This window comes from Myotis myotis, unplaced genomic scaffold (assembly GCF_014108235.1).
Source record: "Myotis myotis isolate mMyoMyo1 unplaced genomic scaffold, mMyoMyo1.p scaffold_m19_p_4, whole genome shotgun sequence".
Classification (NCBI taxonomy): domain Eukaryota; kingdom Metazoa; phylum Chordata; class Mammalia; order Chiroptera; family Vespertilionidae; genus Myotis; species Myotis myotis.
Genome location: NW_023416346.1, coordinates 127,777,944 through 127,796,535, shown reverse-complemented (window position 1 = coordinate 127,796,535; position 18,592 = coordinate 127,777,944). Strand labels below are relative to the sequence as shown.

At 51.5% G+C, this 18,592-nt stretch overlaps 1 protein-coding gene across 2 annotated transcripts in view; it reads left to right on the top strand.

The window, feature by feature from the left end:
* Positions 1-18,592, top strand: part of FRMPD4 (FERM and PDZ domain containing 4) — a 494,176-nt gene that overhangs the window by 448,916 nt on the left and 26,668 nt on the right. For both annotated transcript variants that reach the window (XM_036306035.1, XM_036306034.1), the window contains exons 6-9: positions 2,780-2,884; positions 5,785-5,892; positions 9,913-10,044; positions 13,720-13,839. In XM_036306035.1, coding sequence (XP_036161928.1) covers positions 2,780-2,884; positions 5,785-5,892; positions 9,913-10,044; positions 13,720-13,839 — 465 coding nt within the window. The remainder of the gene's footprint in view (positions 1-2,779; positions 2,885-5,784; positions 5,893-9,912; positions 10,045-13,719; positions 13,840-18,592) is intronic.

Sequence of the window (18,592 nt, the reverse complement as noted above, 5' to 3'; positions counted from 1 at the left end):
TCATTGTGCCGGTGTAAATACCGCCTGCTTCACATCATCGCGGGAGAATCATGTTTTCCCTTCAGCTAAAAAATTGCACATCAAAAGCGAATGAACTCACTGCTGTCTGATTTGTTCGTTAATCATCACTGAACTTGGCCTCTAATTGCCAAGATACTGATGAGAACACCGCTGTCATCCCTCCAGCTCTGCGGGAGGACTTGCCAAGTCACTCTGAGCGTGTTCAAAGCGCTTCTTTTTGAACAGCAGCCATTTGGAGTTGTTTTGTGGTATTTTGTGAGTGTGTGTTTGTAAGGGCAGCCATTCTCTTAAAATATATCGCCTTGGTGGCGGAATTAAAGCTCTGGGGGTCAAACCATCCATCCATTCAGTCCTCTGACATTTCTCGGAGCAAAGCATTGGATGGGTATGGAGGGGAACTTTCACAATAACAGGTTTCCCCAGTATTAAAGCAACACTCCACCCAGGAGTATACCCACACATGTTTTGTTTGTTTGTTTGTTTGTTTTTTAAATTATTATTATTTTAAAAGAATTCTTTATTGTTGAAAGTATTATATATACCCCCTTGTTCCCCCATTGACCCCCTCCAGCCCACCCTACCCCGCCCCCTGCCCCAGGCCTTCACCACCCTATTCCCACCCTCCCACCCTCCCCACCTTCCCTCTGAGATTCCACACTCTGTTCCATGCTTCCATGTCTCTGGATCCACTCTGATCATCAGTTTATTTTGTTCATAAGATTCCACATATGAGTGAGATTATGTAATACCTGTCTTTCTCTGACTGACTTATTTCACTTAGCATACCCACATGTTTTATTGTGTTTTTAACAGTGATTTTTTTATTGTAGTGTTTTGTATTATTATAGTAAAAATATTTTATTATTTATTATATATATATATATATATATATATATATATATATATACACACACACACACACACACTAGAGGCCTGGTGCACAAAATCTGTGCATGGGTAGGGTCCCTAGGCCTCCTGGCGATCAGGGCCAATCGGGCCTTCCGGCTGCTGGCCAGAGCCTTCCTTACTTTCACGCCACCCCCTGGTGGTCAGTGCACATCATAGCAAGCAATCAAACTCCCGGTTGAACTCCTGAGGGGACACTGCATATTAGCCTTTTATATATATAGATAACATAAATCTACCATTTTAAGCATGTTAAAGGATACAATTTTGTGATATTAAGTACATTCGAAATCTTGTGCAACCATTGCCACTATCCAGCTCCAGAACATTTGTCACCTTGTACTCACTGAGCAGTCACTCCCATTCTCCCCTGCCCTTGCCTCTGGCAGCCATTAATCTACTTCCTTCTCTAGGGATTTGCCTCATCTGGGTGTTTCATACAAATGGAATCAAATCATGCAATGGGTGGGCCTTTGTGCCTGGTTTCTGTCACGTAACATAATGTGTTTGAGGTCCATCCATGTTGTAGCATGTGTCTGAGCTTCATTCCTTTTTATGACTGAATACAGTTTCATTGTATGACTAGACCACTTATTTGTATAGGGCACCCTAATTGGCTTTTGTGCCTTGAGATTAATGCAATACACAGAAGGTTGAGCCTCTGTGTTCATTCTAGAGTCAATTACAATATATATATATTTGATTTCAGAGAGGGAGAAAGAGATAGAAACATCAATGATGAGAGAGAATCATGGGTCGGCTGCCTCCTGCAAGCTCCACGTTGGGGATTGAGCCCGCAACCCCAGCATGTGCTCTGACAGAATCAAACCATGATCTCCTGGTTCATAGGTCGATGTTCAACCACTGAGCCATGCCAGCCAGGCAATTTCTAGAATTCTTTACACAACATCTTCAATCTCTTAGGACTACGTAGTATAAAAATCATTACATTGAACCATATGCAATTTCCAATATTTGACCATTTTAATCTATAAAATAACAATTGTGTGATTCAAACTAAATATTTACCTCCATGTTAGGTTCAATAGAAAATGCAATTTTTTTTGCATTGTTATGATTCTTTTTTTTATTGTTTTATTGCTTAAAGTATTACAAAGTGTATTACATATGTGTCCCTTTTTTTCCCCCGCCCTTGACAATCCCTTGGCCTCCCCTACCCCCCAGTGTCTTATGTCCATTGGTTATGCTTATATGCATGCATACAAGTCCTTCGGTTGATCTCTTACCCCCCTCCCTCCTGCTCACCAACCCTTGCAATTTTTTTTAAAAATAAAAAAATACGCCCAGCCCTAGCAAGTTTGGCTCAGTGGATAGAGCGTCAGCCTGTAGACCGAAGGGTCCTGAGTTCGATTCCGGTCAAGGGCATGTACCTTGGTTACAGGCTTCTCCCAGCCTGGGCCCTGGTCAGGGCATTTGCAGGAGGCAACAGTACATGTGTTTCTCTCACATGGATGTTTCCCTCTGTCTTTTCCTCTCTCTCCCACTCTCCCTAAGAATCAATGAAAATGTATCCTCACGTGAGGATTAAAAAAACCCAAAAGGTGCCCTAGCCGGCTTGGCTCAGTGGATAGAGCGTTGGCCTGCTGACCAGAGTTCCTGGGTTGGATTCTGGTCAGGGCACAGGCCCGGGTTGCGGGCTCGATCCCCAGTAGGGGGTGTGCAGGAGGCAGCCGATCCATGATTCTCTCCCATCACTGATGTTTCTCTTCTCCTTCTCCCTTCCTCTCTGAGATCAATTAAAAAATATATTTTTTAAAAAAGATAGAAACCAACTGTTAAAAGTTCTGTATTATGTCATCAGTAACCGGATGAAATGTTTTCTGGTTTTCAGTCTCCCAAGTCAGCGTTCATTAGCGCCGCAAAGAAGGCCCGGTTAAAGTCCAACCCCGTGAAAGTGCGCTTCTCCGAGGAGGTGATCATCAACGGGCAGGTGTCGGTGAGTGCAGAGTCGCCTGCTTGTGACTGGAGCGAGTCACTGAGGCACTAAGCAAGGCCAGCACCCACTGGAAAGATGGGCCTGTCACTGGTTGCTGGATTTCACAGGGGCGTCAAATCTCAGGGTCACCCGGTGGTGTCTGATAGGTCCCGTCCCCCCCCCCCCCCCCAGCATTTCCAGGATCCGGAAGAGTCCAGTATTTCCTTGAATGCTTCTGGCGTTAAAGACCTCACTTCTTTGCAAAGGAGTTCATTTGATTGGACGTCACTGGCATCGCCTTTTTTTGAGTAAAATGTGCCCCTTTGAAATTCCACCTGTTTCTTCCTGTTCTGCCAACTCAGCATTCTTCCATGAGAGCCTCTGTGTATCTTGAAATAAGTCTTGCATATTGACTAATATTTTTCCCTTATCCAAAATAAAACGCCCTATTGTTTCAACTAATCACAATGGAAAACAGTTAAAATGATGGAAAACGTTCATATATGCAACCAGGATTTCCATTAATAGCTCTTGATAGAAATCATGATTCCTCAGGCACATCATTGATCTTCTAAATGAATAATGCAAATATTGATAGGATGCTTTATTTTCGATTTTCTCCAAAAAAAAAAAAAAATAGCCTTTTGTTTTCTGTTTTGAGAAAGCTGTCATCTAGGGCACTAATTTCTTAGAACTTTGAAATGCCAGCTTTTTTTGTGGAGAGTTTATTGTTGCTCTTGCTATTATTAGTCAGGGGTGGGGAACATCCGGCCCGCGGGCCATACAAGGCCCGGGAAATCATTGGGTCTGGCCCTGCCAAGGCATTAGAGGTGAGTTCATCAAATGTTTGAGCAAATAGAGCAGGCTCATTTTTCAGTTGATCATTCTGTATGGCCCGCGAATGGTGTTACAAATATCCCAATGGGTCTGGGCAGAAAAAAGGTTCCCCACCCCTGGCAAACTGACACGGGTAAAATCTCCTCCATGTCATGCTTCTTATGGGTCGGGAACTCTCCCCTGAGCGCCGTCCTGAATCTGACTTTGAAGATGTAGCCTGCACGTCCTGGGCCAGGCACGCGTGGACCAAGCATCTCCCAGCTCAGCCAGCCCATCTGTCATACTATTGTGATGCTCGTGGGCAGCGGCATCAGGCTGCCATGGTGCTGCCCTGTGAGCATTTGGCTGTGGCCTTGGCCTCCCGATCGCCCCTCTATCATCTCATTTCCTCTCCCCACTTCACACTGTGGCTTGTGCTGCACGGTTCAGTGGATTCGCGTCCCGCAGGATGGAGAGTTAGCATACATTATCATCTCAGAACAAGCCCATCCCAGCTCAAGGCTGGAAGGTTCCAGTCACAGAGGAATCGCTGTGTCCTGTGACATCCCCTCATCTTTTCTCAAGTTTCCGAGTGGGAGATGGGCCATGCGTTGATGCATCTTTAGAGAGACTATAGCTGGCGGCTGCTGGGCAGTGTCCCTGTGTCCCTGTATAGAACAGGGCTCATTCCAGGCAGCTGGTGTGTGCGGACCCAGCCCGGGGGGCCCATCCTCTGGGCCATTTGGTCACGTGTCTGCTCCTCAGCCTCTGTGACCATCTTCACTCCCCGTCTGCTCTTGCTCTTCTGAGTTATTGTGTGTCATGCCTCCTGGACTTGGAGCCACATGAACTGGGCAGCACAGAAGTCCCGGGTGGAGTAGAAAGGAGAGGAACGGATTTCAGAGAAAGAAGTGGGAAGTGACAAACAGGAGCCTGTCCCTCAAATAGTCCGTTTCCTCATCTGTCCAACAGGGGGCGTGGGGTTGCACAGCTACTGACTTCCCCTCACTCCTGTGACTTCACAGCCAACCACATGTGAGCCACACAGCTCACCCAGGGATTCCTCCTTTTTTAAATATATTTTTATTGATTTCAGAGAGGAAGGGAGAGGGAGAAAGATAGAAACATCCATGATGAGAGAGAATCATGGATCAGCTGCCTCTTGCACGCCCCCCATTGGAGATTGAGCCCGCAACCAGGGCATGTGCCCTTGACCGGGAATCAAGCCGTGACCTCCTGGTTCACAGGTTTGACGCTCCACCACTGAGCCACACCGGTCGGGCACGTTCTTTGAACTATGATCTGTTTGTTATAGACTTAGTGTTCTACTCCATTAACACACTACCCCATTCCTTTGAGTTTGGGGGAAATCTTCCTAAATGAAGTAAAAATTGTTTCACAAAATAACTTCAGCTTTGAAGCTGATCAAGGCTTGAGGTTCACTGTCGTGACCTGCCGGCCACCAGCAGGCGTCGCATCGCACACCATCAGCCCGGGACTCCTTCTGCCCAGACGCGCCGCTCTGCGAAAGCCTGGCCTTGACATACACCCTGTGGCGTAGGTACAGGGGAGCCATTTCTGTAATGGCATTTTCCAGTGGGACACCTCGATTTAAAAATACTCCTCTAGTCCGGCCGGTGTGGCTCAGTGGTTGAGTATCGACCTAGGAACCAGGAGGTCATGGTTCGATTCCCTGTTACGGGCACATGCCCGGGTTGTGGGCTCGATCCCCAGTAGGGGGCGTGCAGGAGGCAGCCGATCCATGATTCTCTCTCTCATCATCAATGTTTCTCCCTCTCCCTTACTCTCTGAAATCAATAAAAATATACCTTTTTTTAAAAAAAAAACTCTGATTGATCTTCTGATGGGAAAAGTTCTTTTCTTTGAATCAGCTGAGGTATTTGTAGGCGGAAAAGGATTTTTCTATGAACAACTGCACTTGGATATCAACAAAGGGACACCTTGGTTGGCCTCAGAGACTTCACTTGGTCTTTGTTTTTATTTATGTTGTGCTTGGATACATTGTAGATATACGCGGCTATTGCAAAGAGCAGAATTATAATCCCACTGACTTTAACCCCTCCCTCTCTTTTGTTCTCAAACAGGAAACTGTTAAGGACAATTCGCTTCTGTTTATGCCAAACGTGTTGAAAGTCTATCTGGAAAACGGGCAGACCAAGTCCTTCCGTTTTGACTCGAGCACCTCCATAAAGGTAAGGGGACCGCTGAGCTCTGCCTGGACCCCCTCGGGCAGCGAGCGGAAGCTGCCCCCGCGTCTCATGGGGCAGCCCTTCTTTGAGAACTACTTGTCTATCGTTGAGAAGCGTTCGGTTGCTTCCCAATAAGGGAGTGTGTGAGGCCTGGCCGGTGTGGCTCAATGGGTAGAGCGTTGGCCTGCGGACTGAAGGCTTCCAGGTTCTATTCAGGTCAAGGGCACGTACTTATCTCAGTTACAGGCTCCTCCCTGGCCCAGGCCCTGGTGGGGGTCATGTGCAGGAAGCATCCAATTGATGTGTGTCTCTCACATCGATGTTCCTCTCTGTCTCTCCCCCTCCCTTCCAGTCTCCCTAAAAATCAATGGAAAAATATCCTCAGGGGAGGATTCAAAACAAAACAAAACAAAACAAATAAGGAAGTGTGTAAATACAAGACGAAAAGCTTAGCCTCAGAAGGTTCCACTGTGTGTGTGTGTGTGTGTGTGTGTGTGTGTGTGTGTGTGTGTACGCAGACTGATAAGCGGTCAGTGCTGAGCCAGGGCAGCCAGTCATTTGAATGCAACCACGAATGAAAGGAGCCCGAATGCACCAGGAAGGCTCGGCGCCCTGCCCAAAGCGAGCGGGGTCTCTCAGCGGCGTGAGCCCCAGGAAGACGAAGCCGTTAGCTGTTCATTGAGTATCTGCTCCTTTGGTGTCCAGCGAAAACAAGGGGTAGCGCGATACAAAGCTAACGGTTACTTTTCCGACTGGAGCTGCTTTCGTGGCAATGATGCATAAAGGGCAGGAATGAGGCCCACGTCTTAGAAGAGGTGGAGAGGAACAGCCATAGAGCAATTCAGTTACGGTAGGGCCCCCCCCCCCCATCCATGGGACATGACTTCAAAGACCCCCGCGGATGCCTGAAACCGCGGATGGCAACGATCTCTATATACACGGTGATTTTTCCCATACACGCATACCTTCCCTGAAAGGAAACGCTTACGGGAGGCTTGTCCGAATGGCCAGCATCAGTGCTCTGTGCCTTGAGGCCATTAGGAAGAAAAACAAAGGCTTGAACGCAAGCCTTGCGATGACAGCGGGCGATCCGATAACCCCTGCTAAGTGACTAACAGGTGGGAGTGTACAGAGCGAGGAGTCACCGGATAAATGGAGGAGTCACTTGCCGGGTGGAATGGAGAACTTACGAATTGTTTATTTCTGGAATTTTCTATTCGATATTTTGGGGCTGCAGTTGACCGCGGATAACTGAAACCTCGGAAAGCGAAACTGCAGATAAGGGGGTGGGGGGGCGCTACTGTATTTCAGAGCCACAGGTGAGTTTGCATAATGGGCATTATTATAAAGCAGCGGTTCTCAGCCTGTGGGTCGCGACCCCTTTGGCGGTCGAATGACCCTTTCACAGGGGTCGCCTAAGACCATCCTGTATATCAGCTATTTACATGACGATTCCTAACAGTAGCAACATGACAGTGATGAAGTAGCAACGAAAATCATTTGATGGTTGGGTCACAACATGAGGAACTGTATTTAAAGGGCCAGAAGGTTGAGAACCACTGTTATAAAGCATAGGGGTTTCCTACCCCCCCCCCCCCCCGCAATGCTTTGTTCCTGGGGGAAAAAATACATATTCTCTTTTTTATTGGAGAAAAGTGTGTTCAGAGATTGATTGTTCCCTCATGCTCCATCAGCTTAAAATAGGCTTTCTTTAAATGCACAGGAAAAAAGATTTTATTGAGGTTAAAAAAAAAGTCCCTAGTGATGATCTTGTGTAACGAGTGTATCAAGCGACTATCAACTGTGTATTGAAAATGTCTATTCATAGTCAACCCCGAATTCTCAGTTTTTAAAATTAATCAGCACAAACCCGAGTGGGAGCATTCCTACCAAGGCCCACTCACTGTGCATTCTTCTTATCGGGATCCCAGCACGCAGCTTGTTTGGAATCGCTTTAAATCGGTAGCGGCTGAGCAGGTAATAGAGCAGACAAGAAGCGTAGATTGATGATCAAGCATTTAAAGCAGGCTTAAGTCATTCCGGATGAAATATGAACTTCCTTCATACCAGGCTGCTAATGTTAAATGCTGATGACGGCAGAAGTCTTTTATTTTATTTTATTCCTACTCCACATCAGTTCACAGCGAGATGTTACTCTAAATATTAGTCAGCTTACCTGGGAGTTGGCAAGCGTTCCCTGGACAGGCCTGGAGAGTAAATAGTGGAGTGTCTGTGGGACATTTGACCTGTTGCCACTCCCCGCCTCTGCTACTGTCTCAAAGAACCCACTCCCAGGTTCAATAATCCACTCGAGGGACCTCCCAGGACTCAGCAAATTGTCACACTCCCAGTTCCAGTTGATTGCAGCCAAAGGGGACGGTGACATCAGCCACAGGAAAGCAGTGTCCCGGGCACAGGGCTTGGCCTGGGACTTCCAGCTGTCCTGTCCCAGGGGGCTGTGCAGACAGCCTTTTCTGCAGCAATCACGTGACAACGTGCACACAGTGCTGCCAGCCGAGCCTGCTGTCCAGTTGTTCCTGGCGGCCGGCTGCACAGACAGAGCTGACCAGCAGCCGGTCCCGCCAGAGGTCGAGCTGACCCCACAGGTCCCACGGTCCCCACTGGAATAATGTTGTGAGCACACGCTATCTACTGTGGCCCCAGGTCCCCGGGGAAACAAAGCTACTCCTATCAGGCAAGGCTCTCCAAGGCTAGAGCAGTTCCCTCCCAAAAGCCAGGAGTAAAGAGGCAAAACTTTCTTTAAAAAATATATATATACATCTTTATTGATTTCAGAGAAGAAGGGAGAGAGAGACAGAAACATCCATGATGAGAGAATCATGGAAACATCCATGAGAGAGAATCATGGATCGGCTGCCTCCTGCACGCCCCTTACTGGGGATGGAGCCCACAACCCAGACATGTGCCCTTGACCGGAATCGAACCTGGGACCCTCCAGTCAGTAGGCTGATGCTCTATCCACTGAGCAACACCGGCTAGGGCTTGAATGCATTTTTTAACCGAGAGAAATGGGAATTTAGGAGAGACTGCCTCCCGTTGTAGATTCCCTCTGGCCTGTTTATTATAGCAGCCCACACTAGACTAAGTTTGATTTCTCCGAGGACGGCAGATGAGAATGAGAAGACAGCAAGCAATGCAAAAAGTTCACATGAAATTATAGTTATCTTAGCTGGTACCTAACAGCCTTATTATCACAACAGACACGGGCTGGTGGGCACCAAGTGGAAATAGTACAGTTTTGCAAGGATATGACAGTGTTTAATACAAATTGCCAGCATTCTTGCTACAGAGTCGCAATAGGAACAGTGTATTGCTATTGATTTCCCAGCGTCTTCCCTGGCGATTCAGGAGCTTTTAGAAAGTGTGTGTTGCGACACAAAGGCTGGCGTTGTTTTCTCTTCTCTGGGCCTGGAGTGAAAAATTATGAAACCAAACATCTTTTGATAAAATTCAATATAGTCACGGTGTTTCCATGGAATGATGATTTTTTTGGTGGTGGGTGGGTGTGGAAATCTTTGTCTCCCAGGGGCCTGGAGACATTTTAAAAAGTCTTCAGAGAGGAGGCCAAACCTTGCTGTAGCCTTGCGTGTTGATACTTTGGGCCAGATAGTCCTTTGTTGTGGGCGTGTCTTGTACATTGCAAAACACTTAGCATCCCTCTGCGCCTAGCAACCCCAATCCTATTGTGACAACAAAAATGTCTCCGGAAGTTGCCGCCGTTGAATGCCACCCTCTTTGGGATTTTTAAAAATATATATTTTATTGATTTCAGAGAGAGAGGGACAGGGAGAGAGAGAGTAACATCCATGATGAGAGAGAGTCATGGATGGGCTGCCTCCTGCACGCCCCACACTGGGGATCGAGCCTGCAACTTGGACATGTGCCCTGACCGGGAATCGAACCGTGACCTCCTGGTTCATAGGTCGACGCCCGATCACTGAGCCCCACCGGCCAGGCACTGCCTGGGTTTTGATTGCATCTTGTCCACCTTTCCTCTGTTAGGATGTCATCCTGACCCTTCAGGAGAAGCTGTCCATCAAAGGCATCGAGCACTTCTCCCTCATGCTGGAGCAGAGGACGGAGGGGGCCGGGAGCAAGCTGCTGCTGCTGCACGAGCAGGAGACCCTCACTCAGGTGCGGGGGCTGCCCCTGATGACATGCCTGCCGCACAGAGGCCACCCCACCCTGGCATCCCTCCTCCCAGCACCACCATCTGCCCCGGCATCCCTCCTGCCCCATTATTTCTCCTGCCCCTGGCATCCCTCCTGCCCCATTATTTCTCCTGCCCCCGGCATCCCTCCCATCCTACTTTCCTCCCTCCCCAGCATCCCTCCCTCCCCAGCATGCCTCCCTCCCCAGCCTCCCTCCCACCACAGCATCCCTCCCTCCCCAGCATCCCTCCCTCCCCAACACCCCTCCCTCCCCAAAACCCCTCCCTCCCCAGCAGCCATCCCTCCCCAGCATCCCTCCCTCCCCAGCATCCCTCCCTCCCCAGCATCCCTCCCTCTTCAGCATCCCTCCCTCCCCAGCACCCCTCCCTCCCCACCATCCCTAACCTCCCCAGCATCCCTCCCTCCCCAGCAGCCCTCCCTCCCCAGCATCCCTCCCTCCCCAGCATCCCTCCCTCCCCAGCATCCCTCCCTCCCCAGCATCCCTCCCTCCCCAGCATCCCTCCCACCCCAGCATCCCTCCCTCCCCAGCAGCCCTCCCTCCCCAGCATCCCTCCCTCCCCAGCAGCCCTCCCTCCCAAGCATCCCTCCCACCCCAGCAGCCCTCCCTCCCCAGCATCCCTCCCACCCCAGCAGCCCTCCCTCCCCAGCAGCCCTCCCTCCCCAGCAGCCCTCCCTCCCCAGCATCCCTCCCTCCCAAGCATCCCTCCCACCCCAGCAGCCCTCCCTCCCCAGCATCCCTCCCTCCCCAGCAGCCCTCCCTCCCCAGCAGCCCTCCCTCCCCAGCAGCCCTCCCTCTTCAGCATCCTCCCCAGCATCCCTCCCTCCCCAGCAGCCCTGCCTCCCCAGCATCCTTCCCTCCCCAGCATCCCTCCCACCCCAGCATCCCTCCCTCCCCAGCAGCCCTCCCTCCCCAGCATCCCTCCCTCTTCAGCATCCTCCCCAGCATCCCTCCCTCCCCAGCATCCCTCCCTCCCCAGCAGCCCTCCCTCCCCAGCAGCCCTCCCTCCCCAGCAGCCCTCCCTCCCCAGCAGCCCTCCCTCCCCAGCATCCCTCCCTCCCCAGCAGCCCTCCCTCCCCAGCATCCCTCCCTCCCCAGCAGCCCTCCCTCCCCAGCATCCCTCCCTCCCCAGCATCCCTCCCTCCCCAGCATCCCTCCCTCCCCAGCATCCCTCCCACCCCAGCATCCCTCCCTCCCCAGCAGCCCTCCCTCCCAGCATCCCTCCCTCCCCAGCAGCCCTCCCTCCCCAGCATCCCTCCCTCCCCAGCAGCCCTCCCTCCCCAACACCCCTCCCTCCCCAGCAGCCCTCCCTCCCCAGCATCCCTCCCTCCCCAGCATCCCTCCCACCCCAGCAGCCCTCCCTCCCCAGCATCCCTCCCTCCCCAGCATCCCTCCCTCCCCAACATCCCTCCCTCCCCAAAACCCCTCCCTCCCCAGCATCCCTCCTACCCCAGCAGCCCTCCCTCCCCAGCATCCCTCCCACCCCAGCATCCCTCCCTCCCCAGCATCCCTCCCTCCCCAGCATCCCTCCCTCCCCAACACCCCTCCCTCCCCAAAACCCCTCCCTCCCCAGCATCCCTCCTACCCCAGCAGCCCTCCCTCCCCAGCATCCCTCCCACCCCAGCATCCCTCCCTCCCCAGCATCCCTCCCTCCCCAGCATCCCTCCCTCCCCAACATCCCTCCCTCCCCAAAACCCCTCCCTCCCCAGCATCCATCCCTCCCCAGCATCCCTCCCTCCCCAGCATCCCTCCCTCCCCAGCATCCCTCCCTCCCCAGCAGCCCTCCCTCCCCAGCATCCCTCCCTCCCCAGCAGCCCTCCCTCCCCAGCATCCCTCCCACCCTACTATCCCTCCCGCCCAGCGTCCTTCTGCCTGCAGATGCTTTCAGTGTGTTCACGGCATCGCTGGGCAGCCGCACTAAGGGAAGTGTTGGCGTTAATAATGGATTTTATGCCTCCAGGTGATGTTTCCCTTTCTGTCATTGTCCATAGACTGTCAGTTCACCTGAGAAACAGATTTGTCATTCACAGCCTCGGCAGCCACTCGCTGAGAACGCGGCTCTGGACAATTCCCTTTTCTGTCGTTAGAATGACTGGTCCCCTGTTTTCATCATTGGCCTCCTGAAACTATGAAAGGAAATGGCCTCTGAGGGCCTTTAAGTTCAGGCGCAATCGGATGCGTGGCTTTAGGCGCTGGGTGTCTACTTCAGACTATTTTTGGGAGCCTCGAGTCCCTGCCCCAGCCCTGCCCACTGTGAACATGGGATCCAGCGCTGCGCCCCAGTTCCTGGTGGCCACGATGCCGCCCCATCTGTTCCCTGGGGAGGCGAGCCGGCTGCTTGGCTGCTACCTCCAGCCCCACACCCTGGCTTGTCTGTATGAGGGATTTCAAGCCATTGCTCCGGAGGGTTCCTGCTGTCGTTTCTGCGTTCCTTTACCACCCGGCAGGGACCACGGCCCACGGCCCTCGGTCTCAATCCTGCCCGCAGCCATGAAGCTGGGTCCGTGTCCCTACCTGCCACGGTGCCCGGTCACCTTTCAAAGCAGGGCGTGTTGTCCCGTTGAAATTCTACTCGACATGTAAACTGTAAGCATACACACACACACACACACACACACACACACACACACACGCGTGCCATGCGGCTCAGTAAAGCCATTGCTGTATTTATTTTGAATTTCTAAGTGGCAGTTCACAAACATTCTTGCTTTTCCAGATTTGTTCCCCGCATAAAAGTTGTCACAAGTCCATGAAACCGCGTGCCCGTGCATAGAGAGTACATACGAGCGCATAAACCTGCAGGCAGAACAGCTGTGCTGGCTGGGGCTGCCCGGCCTTACGTGTGTCGTGTTGGCCTCTTTCGGGGACATGGAAGGGCTCTTCCCCTCTTTCTTGGAGTCCAGTGTCTTTTCGTTCATTCACCTGTGTGCTAAGCACCTGCTGTCCCCCACTGATCGCCTTTGTGGCCAGAGGAGGTCAGCAGCGAATCCGAATGAGCCGCGTCCCTGACCCTGGGGGACAGTGCTGGATTCCAAGCAACGTGGAACGATTTGATTTGAACGAAGTCACGGCATCCGAAGTCGGCAGTCATTTGGAAACTTGACTCCAGGTTCAGTGCAGAGGCCCAAACTGTCTTCCCGCCCCCACCCTGGCTCTGGTTGCCATGACAACATGGAGCATCTTATCTTGGGGCGGGACCGCGCTCACAGCCTCCTGGCGCGCATTCTGTCCAACCTGCAATGCACTGGTCCCCCTGGCACAGCCCCAAGCCAGGGACCAGTCTGTGCTGTGCCAGGGACCAGTCTGTGCTGTCCCAGGCCCCGTGCCCGAAGTTACCCCCCAAGGGCCGGGCTGTGGCTGAGCCCCCCTGGGGACCATGGGCTGGCCCCCCATCCTCTCCCGCCTGCTGCTCCTGGCGACAGTTCCTCAGCAAGTCCCTCCTCTCAGGGTGTTCTTGGGGGGCACCGGACCTACGTCCCAGGCTCGGTGCGTTTCCGGGGAATGAGCACCTGTGCCAGACACTGGAAGAACTTGGCCGCCCCTTCCCTCGATGTCCCAGGAAAGTTGCCTCTGCTCTTGGGGCCCTCAGCCGGTTCGCAGTCCCCACTGAGCCTCCCTGTGGTCGCTCTGCTCTTCCAGGTGACACAGCGGCCCAGCTCGCACAAGATGAGGTGTCTTTTCCGAATCAGCTTCGTGCCGAAGGACCCCATCGACCTGTTACGGAGGGATCCGGTTGCTTTTGAATATCTCTACGTGCAGGTACGTGAGCGCGCGGGCCTGTATCGTGCGAATGTTGTGGATAAATGAACTGGTTCCATCTCCCCCCTCCCCCCACTTCAGTGGGCTTTGGAAGAAAGTGTGGTCCTTACAGCTCAGCAGGAGGACTGGTGCTCAGGGAGACACCCCGAGTCCCCAGGATCAGGGTCAGTAAACCCTGTTTATCAAGTAAAGAAATGTGAGTGGATTTTACATCGGTTTTGACCCAAAACAGTAAAACTGTCATGACTTGGGTTGTTGTTGTGTTTTAATTTTTAAAAAATATATTTGTATTGATTTCAGAGAGGAAGGGAGAGGGAAAGAGAGACAGAAACATCCATGATGATAGTGAATCATGGATCAGCTGCTTCCTGCACGCCCCACACTGGGGATCAAGCCTGCAGCCCGGGCCTGTGCCCTGACTGGGAATCGAACCCTGACCTCCTGGTTCATAGGTCGACGCTCAACCACTGAGCCACACTGGCAGGGCGTGACTTGGGTTTTTTAAATGTTGGACTTTAGTCACCTGGACCTCTCAACAATGGCCCTTGTTCCCCAACAGGCCAGGGAACCCACATGTAATCGCATGAAACAGCCTGATTGACAGCTGGTCTGTTACTGCGTCTTCCCCCCATTCCTGCTCAGAACCAACCAGCGCTTTGCCTCGGCAGCCCAGACCTGGCGCGATGTTTTTTAGCGTGTTAGTTGCAAAGAGATAGTTACGGGTGCCGGGCAGGGCCTGGCCAGGCAGTGTCATCCATTGAGTTGCCGTTCTCGCCAATTCTCTCCTCATCCTGTTAACACGATGATGCCTTAAAATATATTTTATTGATTTTTTTATAGACAGGAAGGGAGAGGGACAGAGAGTTAGAAACATTGATCAGCTGCCTCCTGCACACCGCCTACTGGGGATGTGCCCGAAACCAAGGTACATGCTCTTGACCGGAATCGAACCCGGGACCCTTCAGTCCGCAGGCCGACGCTCTATCCACTGAGCCACACCAGTCAGGGCAACATGATGATGCTGTAAAGCCCTTTTGCTCGGCTTCCGTTTTAAACATCAAAATCCCATTGAGTGTGTGAAACACGGTTGCAGTTGTCCTGGGGAGGGGAGCCAGGAGCGCTGCTAAGCATGGCTCTGCAGAAGGTGCGTTTGCCCAAATGGAATGCACTCCACAGAGAAAGACACATCTTATTCAAAAGACACATCTGCCCCCGCCGGTTTTCTCAGCAGTTAGAGCGTGGCCTGCAGACCCAAGGGTCCCGGGTTCGATTCCGGTCAAGGGCACATATCTTCTTTGCAGGCTCGATCCCTGGCCCCAGTCAGGGCATGTGTGGGAGGCAACCAATCCATGTGTCTCTCTCACATCGATGTTCTTCTCTCTCTCTGTGTGTCTCTCCCCCACCCTTCCACTCTCCCTAAAAATCAATGGTAAAAAAATATCCTCAGGCCCTAACCGGTTTGGCTCAGTGGATAGAGCGTCGGCTCTGCGGACTGAAGGGTCCCAGGTTCGATTCCGGTCAAGGGCATGTACCGTGGTTGCGGGCACATCCCCAGTAGGGGGTGTGCAGGAGGCAGCTGATCGATGTTTCTCTCTCATGGATGTTTCTAACTCTCTATCCCTCTCCCTTCCTCTCTGTAAAAAATCAATAAAATATATTAAAAAAAAATCCTCGGGTGAGGATGAACAGAAACCGGTCTTTAATTTATTTATTTATTTATTTAAAAATATATTTTACTGATTTTTTACAGAGAGGAAGGGAGAGGAATAGTTAGAAACATCCATGAGAGAGAAACATCGATCAGCTGCCTCCTGCACACCCCCCACTGGGGATGTGCCCGCAACCAAGGTATGTGCCCTTGACCGGAATTGAACCTGGGACCCTTCAGTCCGCAGGCCGACGCTCTATCCACTGAGCCAAACCGGTTAGGGCAAGACCCATCTTTTATACCCCGGGATTGTCCTGAGAACAAGAAACCTGTCCAGGGATCTTGCCCCCGGAATAGACCTTCCCAAGACCTTGGGTGTTGCACGGGTGGTGGATTAGCGACCCCTTCAACAAGAAGCCCATGGGGGTTGTGGGTAGCCACGTGGGGCAAGTGACAGAGACCGAAACGAAGCTGCCATCATCACCTTTTCTCTCTTCCACTGAGAACAGGAAATGAGAATTTCTTGGACTCAGACCCCCTGCATCCAAAGGCCTCGCAGCGCACCATGTGCAGTGTGTCTAAAATAGCTTCCGCCCCGCAGCGGTCAGTGGCTGCGCAGATGGTGCTGTGGGCCCGTGTTGATTCGAAGGTGCTAAAAAGATGCAATAAAATTAGTCTAGAAAACAAAAGCGTAAGCAGAAGCAATATATATCACATTACCAAGACAAAAATGGCCCTAGCCGGTTTGGCTCAGTGGATAGAGCATCGGACTGCGGACTGAAGGGTCCCGGGTTCGATTCCGGTCAAGGGCACATGCCCGGGTTGTGGGCTCGATCCCCAATATGGGGCGTGCAGGAGGCAGCCAATCAATGATCTCTCTCATCATTGATGTTTCTATCTCTCCCTCTCCCTTCCCCCCTGAAATCAATAAAAATATATTTATTAAAAAAAAGAGAAAGACAAAAATGGACTCAGCCTAGCGGGCCTCTAATGAGGACAGTAGCCATTGACTATGGACCGTGGCAATGAAAACAGGTTTCAATGGTAAAAATATTAATCACCTGGTCATTGATGGGACCTGAGGTATGGCCGAGACTTCAGCATCTATAATAGCATAAATCTTAACAATCCAGACTGTTCTCATTCATAAGTGTAATGAGCCACGCTCACATGTAGCCGTCCCCTATCCATTAAGAAAAAGATCGTTCCGCCAGTTAGTAAACAAGGTAGTACCTGAGGCTACGATGTGTTTTTCAACATGAGCGGGATCCAGTTCCTTTTAAACATCTAGCTGTTCATTGTAAATGAACTTCCTGTAGGACTAAACTGGAGTCTCTATTAGGAAGAATGCCCCCCATTTGCTTGTGTAGCTGTATTTTAAGGAAAGGAATTGAGGGTCATAAAAGCATGATTAGTACCCAAATATGTAAGTCAGATTCACGTGAATTCTCCAGGAGTAGTCGGAACGAATTAGATGTAATCACATTATGTATAATGTAATTAAGTGGCTAATCACCTTGATAAGAAATTCACCCAGAAGTCCCTTTTAAATACAGGAGACGTGCACAGTATAACAGGGATGGGAAACACAGTTCCAGTCACAACTCTTATAAGCAAGAGTGATGACTCACCTTTGTAAGGCACGTGACATTTGATGAAACATCCTTACAAGTATAGCAGCAAGCCTTGACTTAGCTGTTTTAGCCCATTTTTCATATAAGAATACCGAGACGTAAGAGAGACGAAATGTCACGTCCAAGGTCATTTGATGAATAGTTGACAGAGGCTAGGCTCGAAGCTGGAGCTCTTGTCTCTGAATCCGATGCTAAAATCCTGTTTCCAGGCCATTGGGCGATAGCAGCCGTGGGGAAAAGTGATGCATCACAAAGCCAAGTCGCGTGCCCTTTACAGCCTGGCGCTGCGCTGGGGGGCTCCGTCCCCCTCATCTCGATGGAACTATAAAATGACCTGGTCTGGGCCCCCAGGCCCGTGCTGCTCCGTTATGGACAGCACTGGGCGCTTGGAAAGAATTCATCAACCCAAGACTAGCAGAACCAAATGCTCTCACGTGACATGCCCGCCTCGAGTCAGACCCACTTCCCCTGCACCCCTGACGGTGTCAGATCCTAAAGGGGAGCAAATGTTAGGGAGGCAAGGGGAGGGAATGACGTCACTCTTGGTGAAGGGGGCAGAGGGGCACACACCCAGAGCACGTGGGTGGGAAGTGCATTGCTGGCGCCAGTGCACGCGACGAGGATGTGAAGGTAAACACTGTGAGGAACCACACGGGGGGGTGGGGGGACACACACACACATGTTCCCATTTAGTGAAATCGGTAGGTTTGGAAAGGAGGCAAACAAATGCTGACGCAGGTGTCTGCTACAGATTGTCTAGCCCAGCCGTGGGCAAACTACGGCCCGCGGGCCGGATCCGGCCCGTTTGAAATGAATAAAACTAATAAAAAAAAAAAAAAAGACCGTACCCTTTTATGTAATGATGTTTACTTTGAATTTATATTAGTTCACACAAACACTCCATCCATGCTTTTGTTCCGGCCCTCCGGTCCAGTTTAAGAACCCATTGTGGCCCTAGAGTCAAAAAGTTTGCCCACCCCTGGTCTAGCCCCAAGCCTCGTTTCCCAGAACAAAAACAAGGACACGCACGTGCAGAATGGAGGTTAAGGCCAAGTTGCCGGAAACATGCGGTTGGTCCTTTGCTCCTGATGAGGGAGGAGGATGTCGCCCTAACAGCGGTCGCTTGTCATATAGGACAGGGGTGGGGAACCTTTTCTCTGCCCAGGGCCATCGGGATATTGATAACATCATTCTCGGGCCCTACAAAATCATCAACTTTAAAATGAGCCTGCACTAGCTGGCCAGACATTGAATGAGCTCGCCCCTCACGCCTCGGCAGGGCCAGACCACATGATGTCACGGGCCTTCTGCGGCCCGCGGGCCAGGCATTCCCCTGATGTAGGATGTTGCGCTTTACGACACTCTCAGCCACTCTTCAATGTGATGCTCCCGCAAACCCTGTGAGCTGCATGGCTCCCTGTTACAGATGAGCAAACTAAGGTCGAGAGCCATGGAATGACCGTCAGTGTCA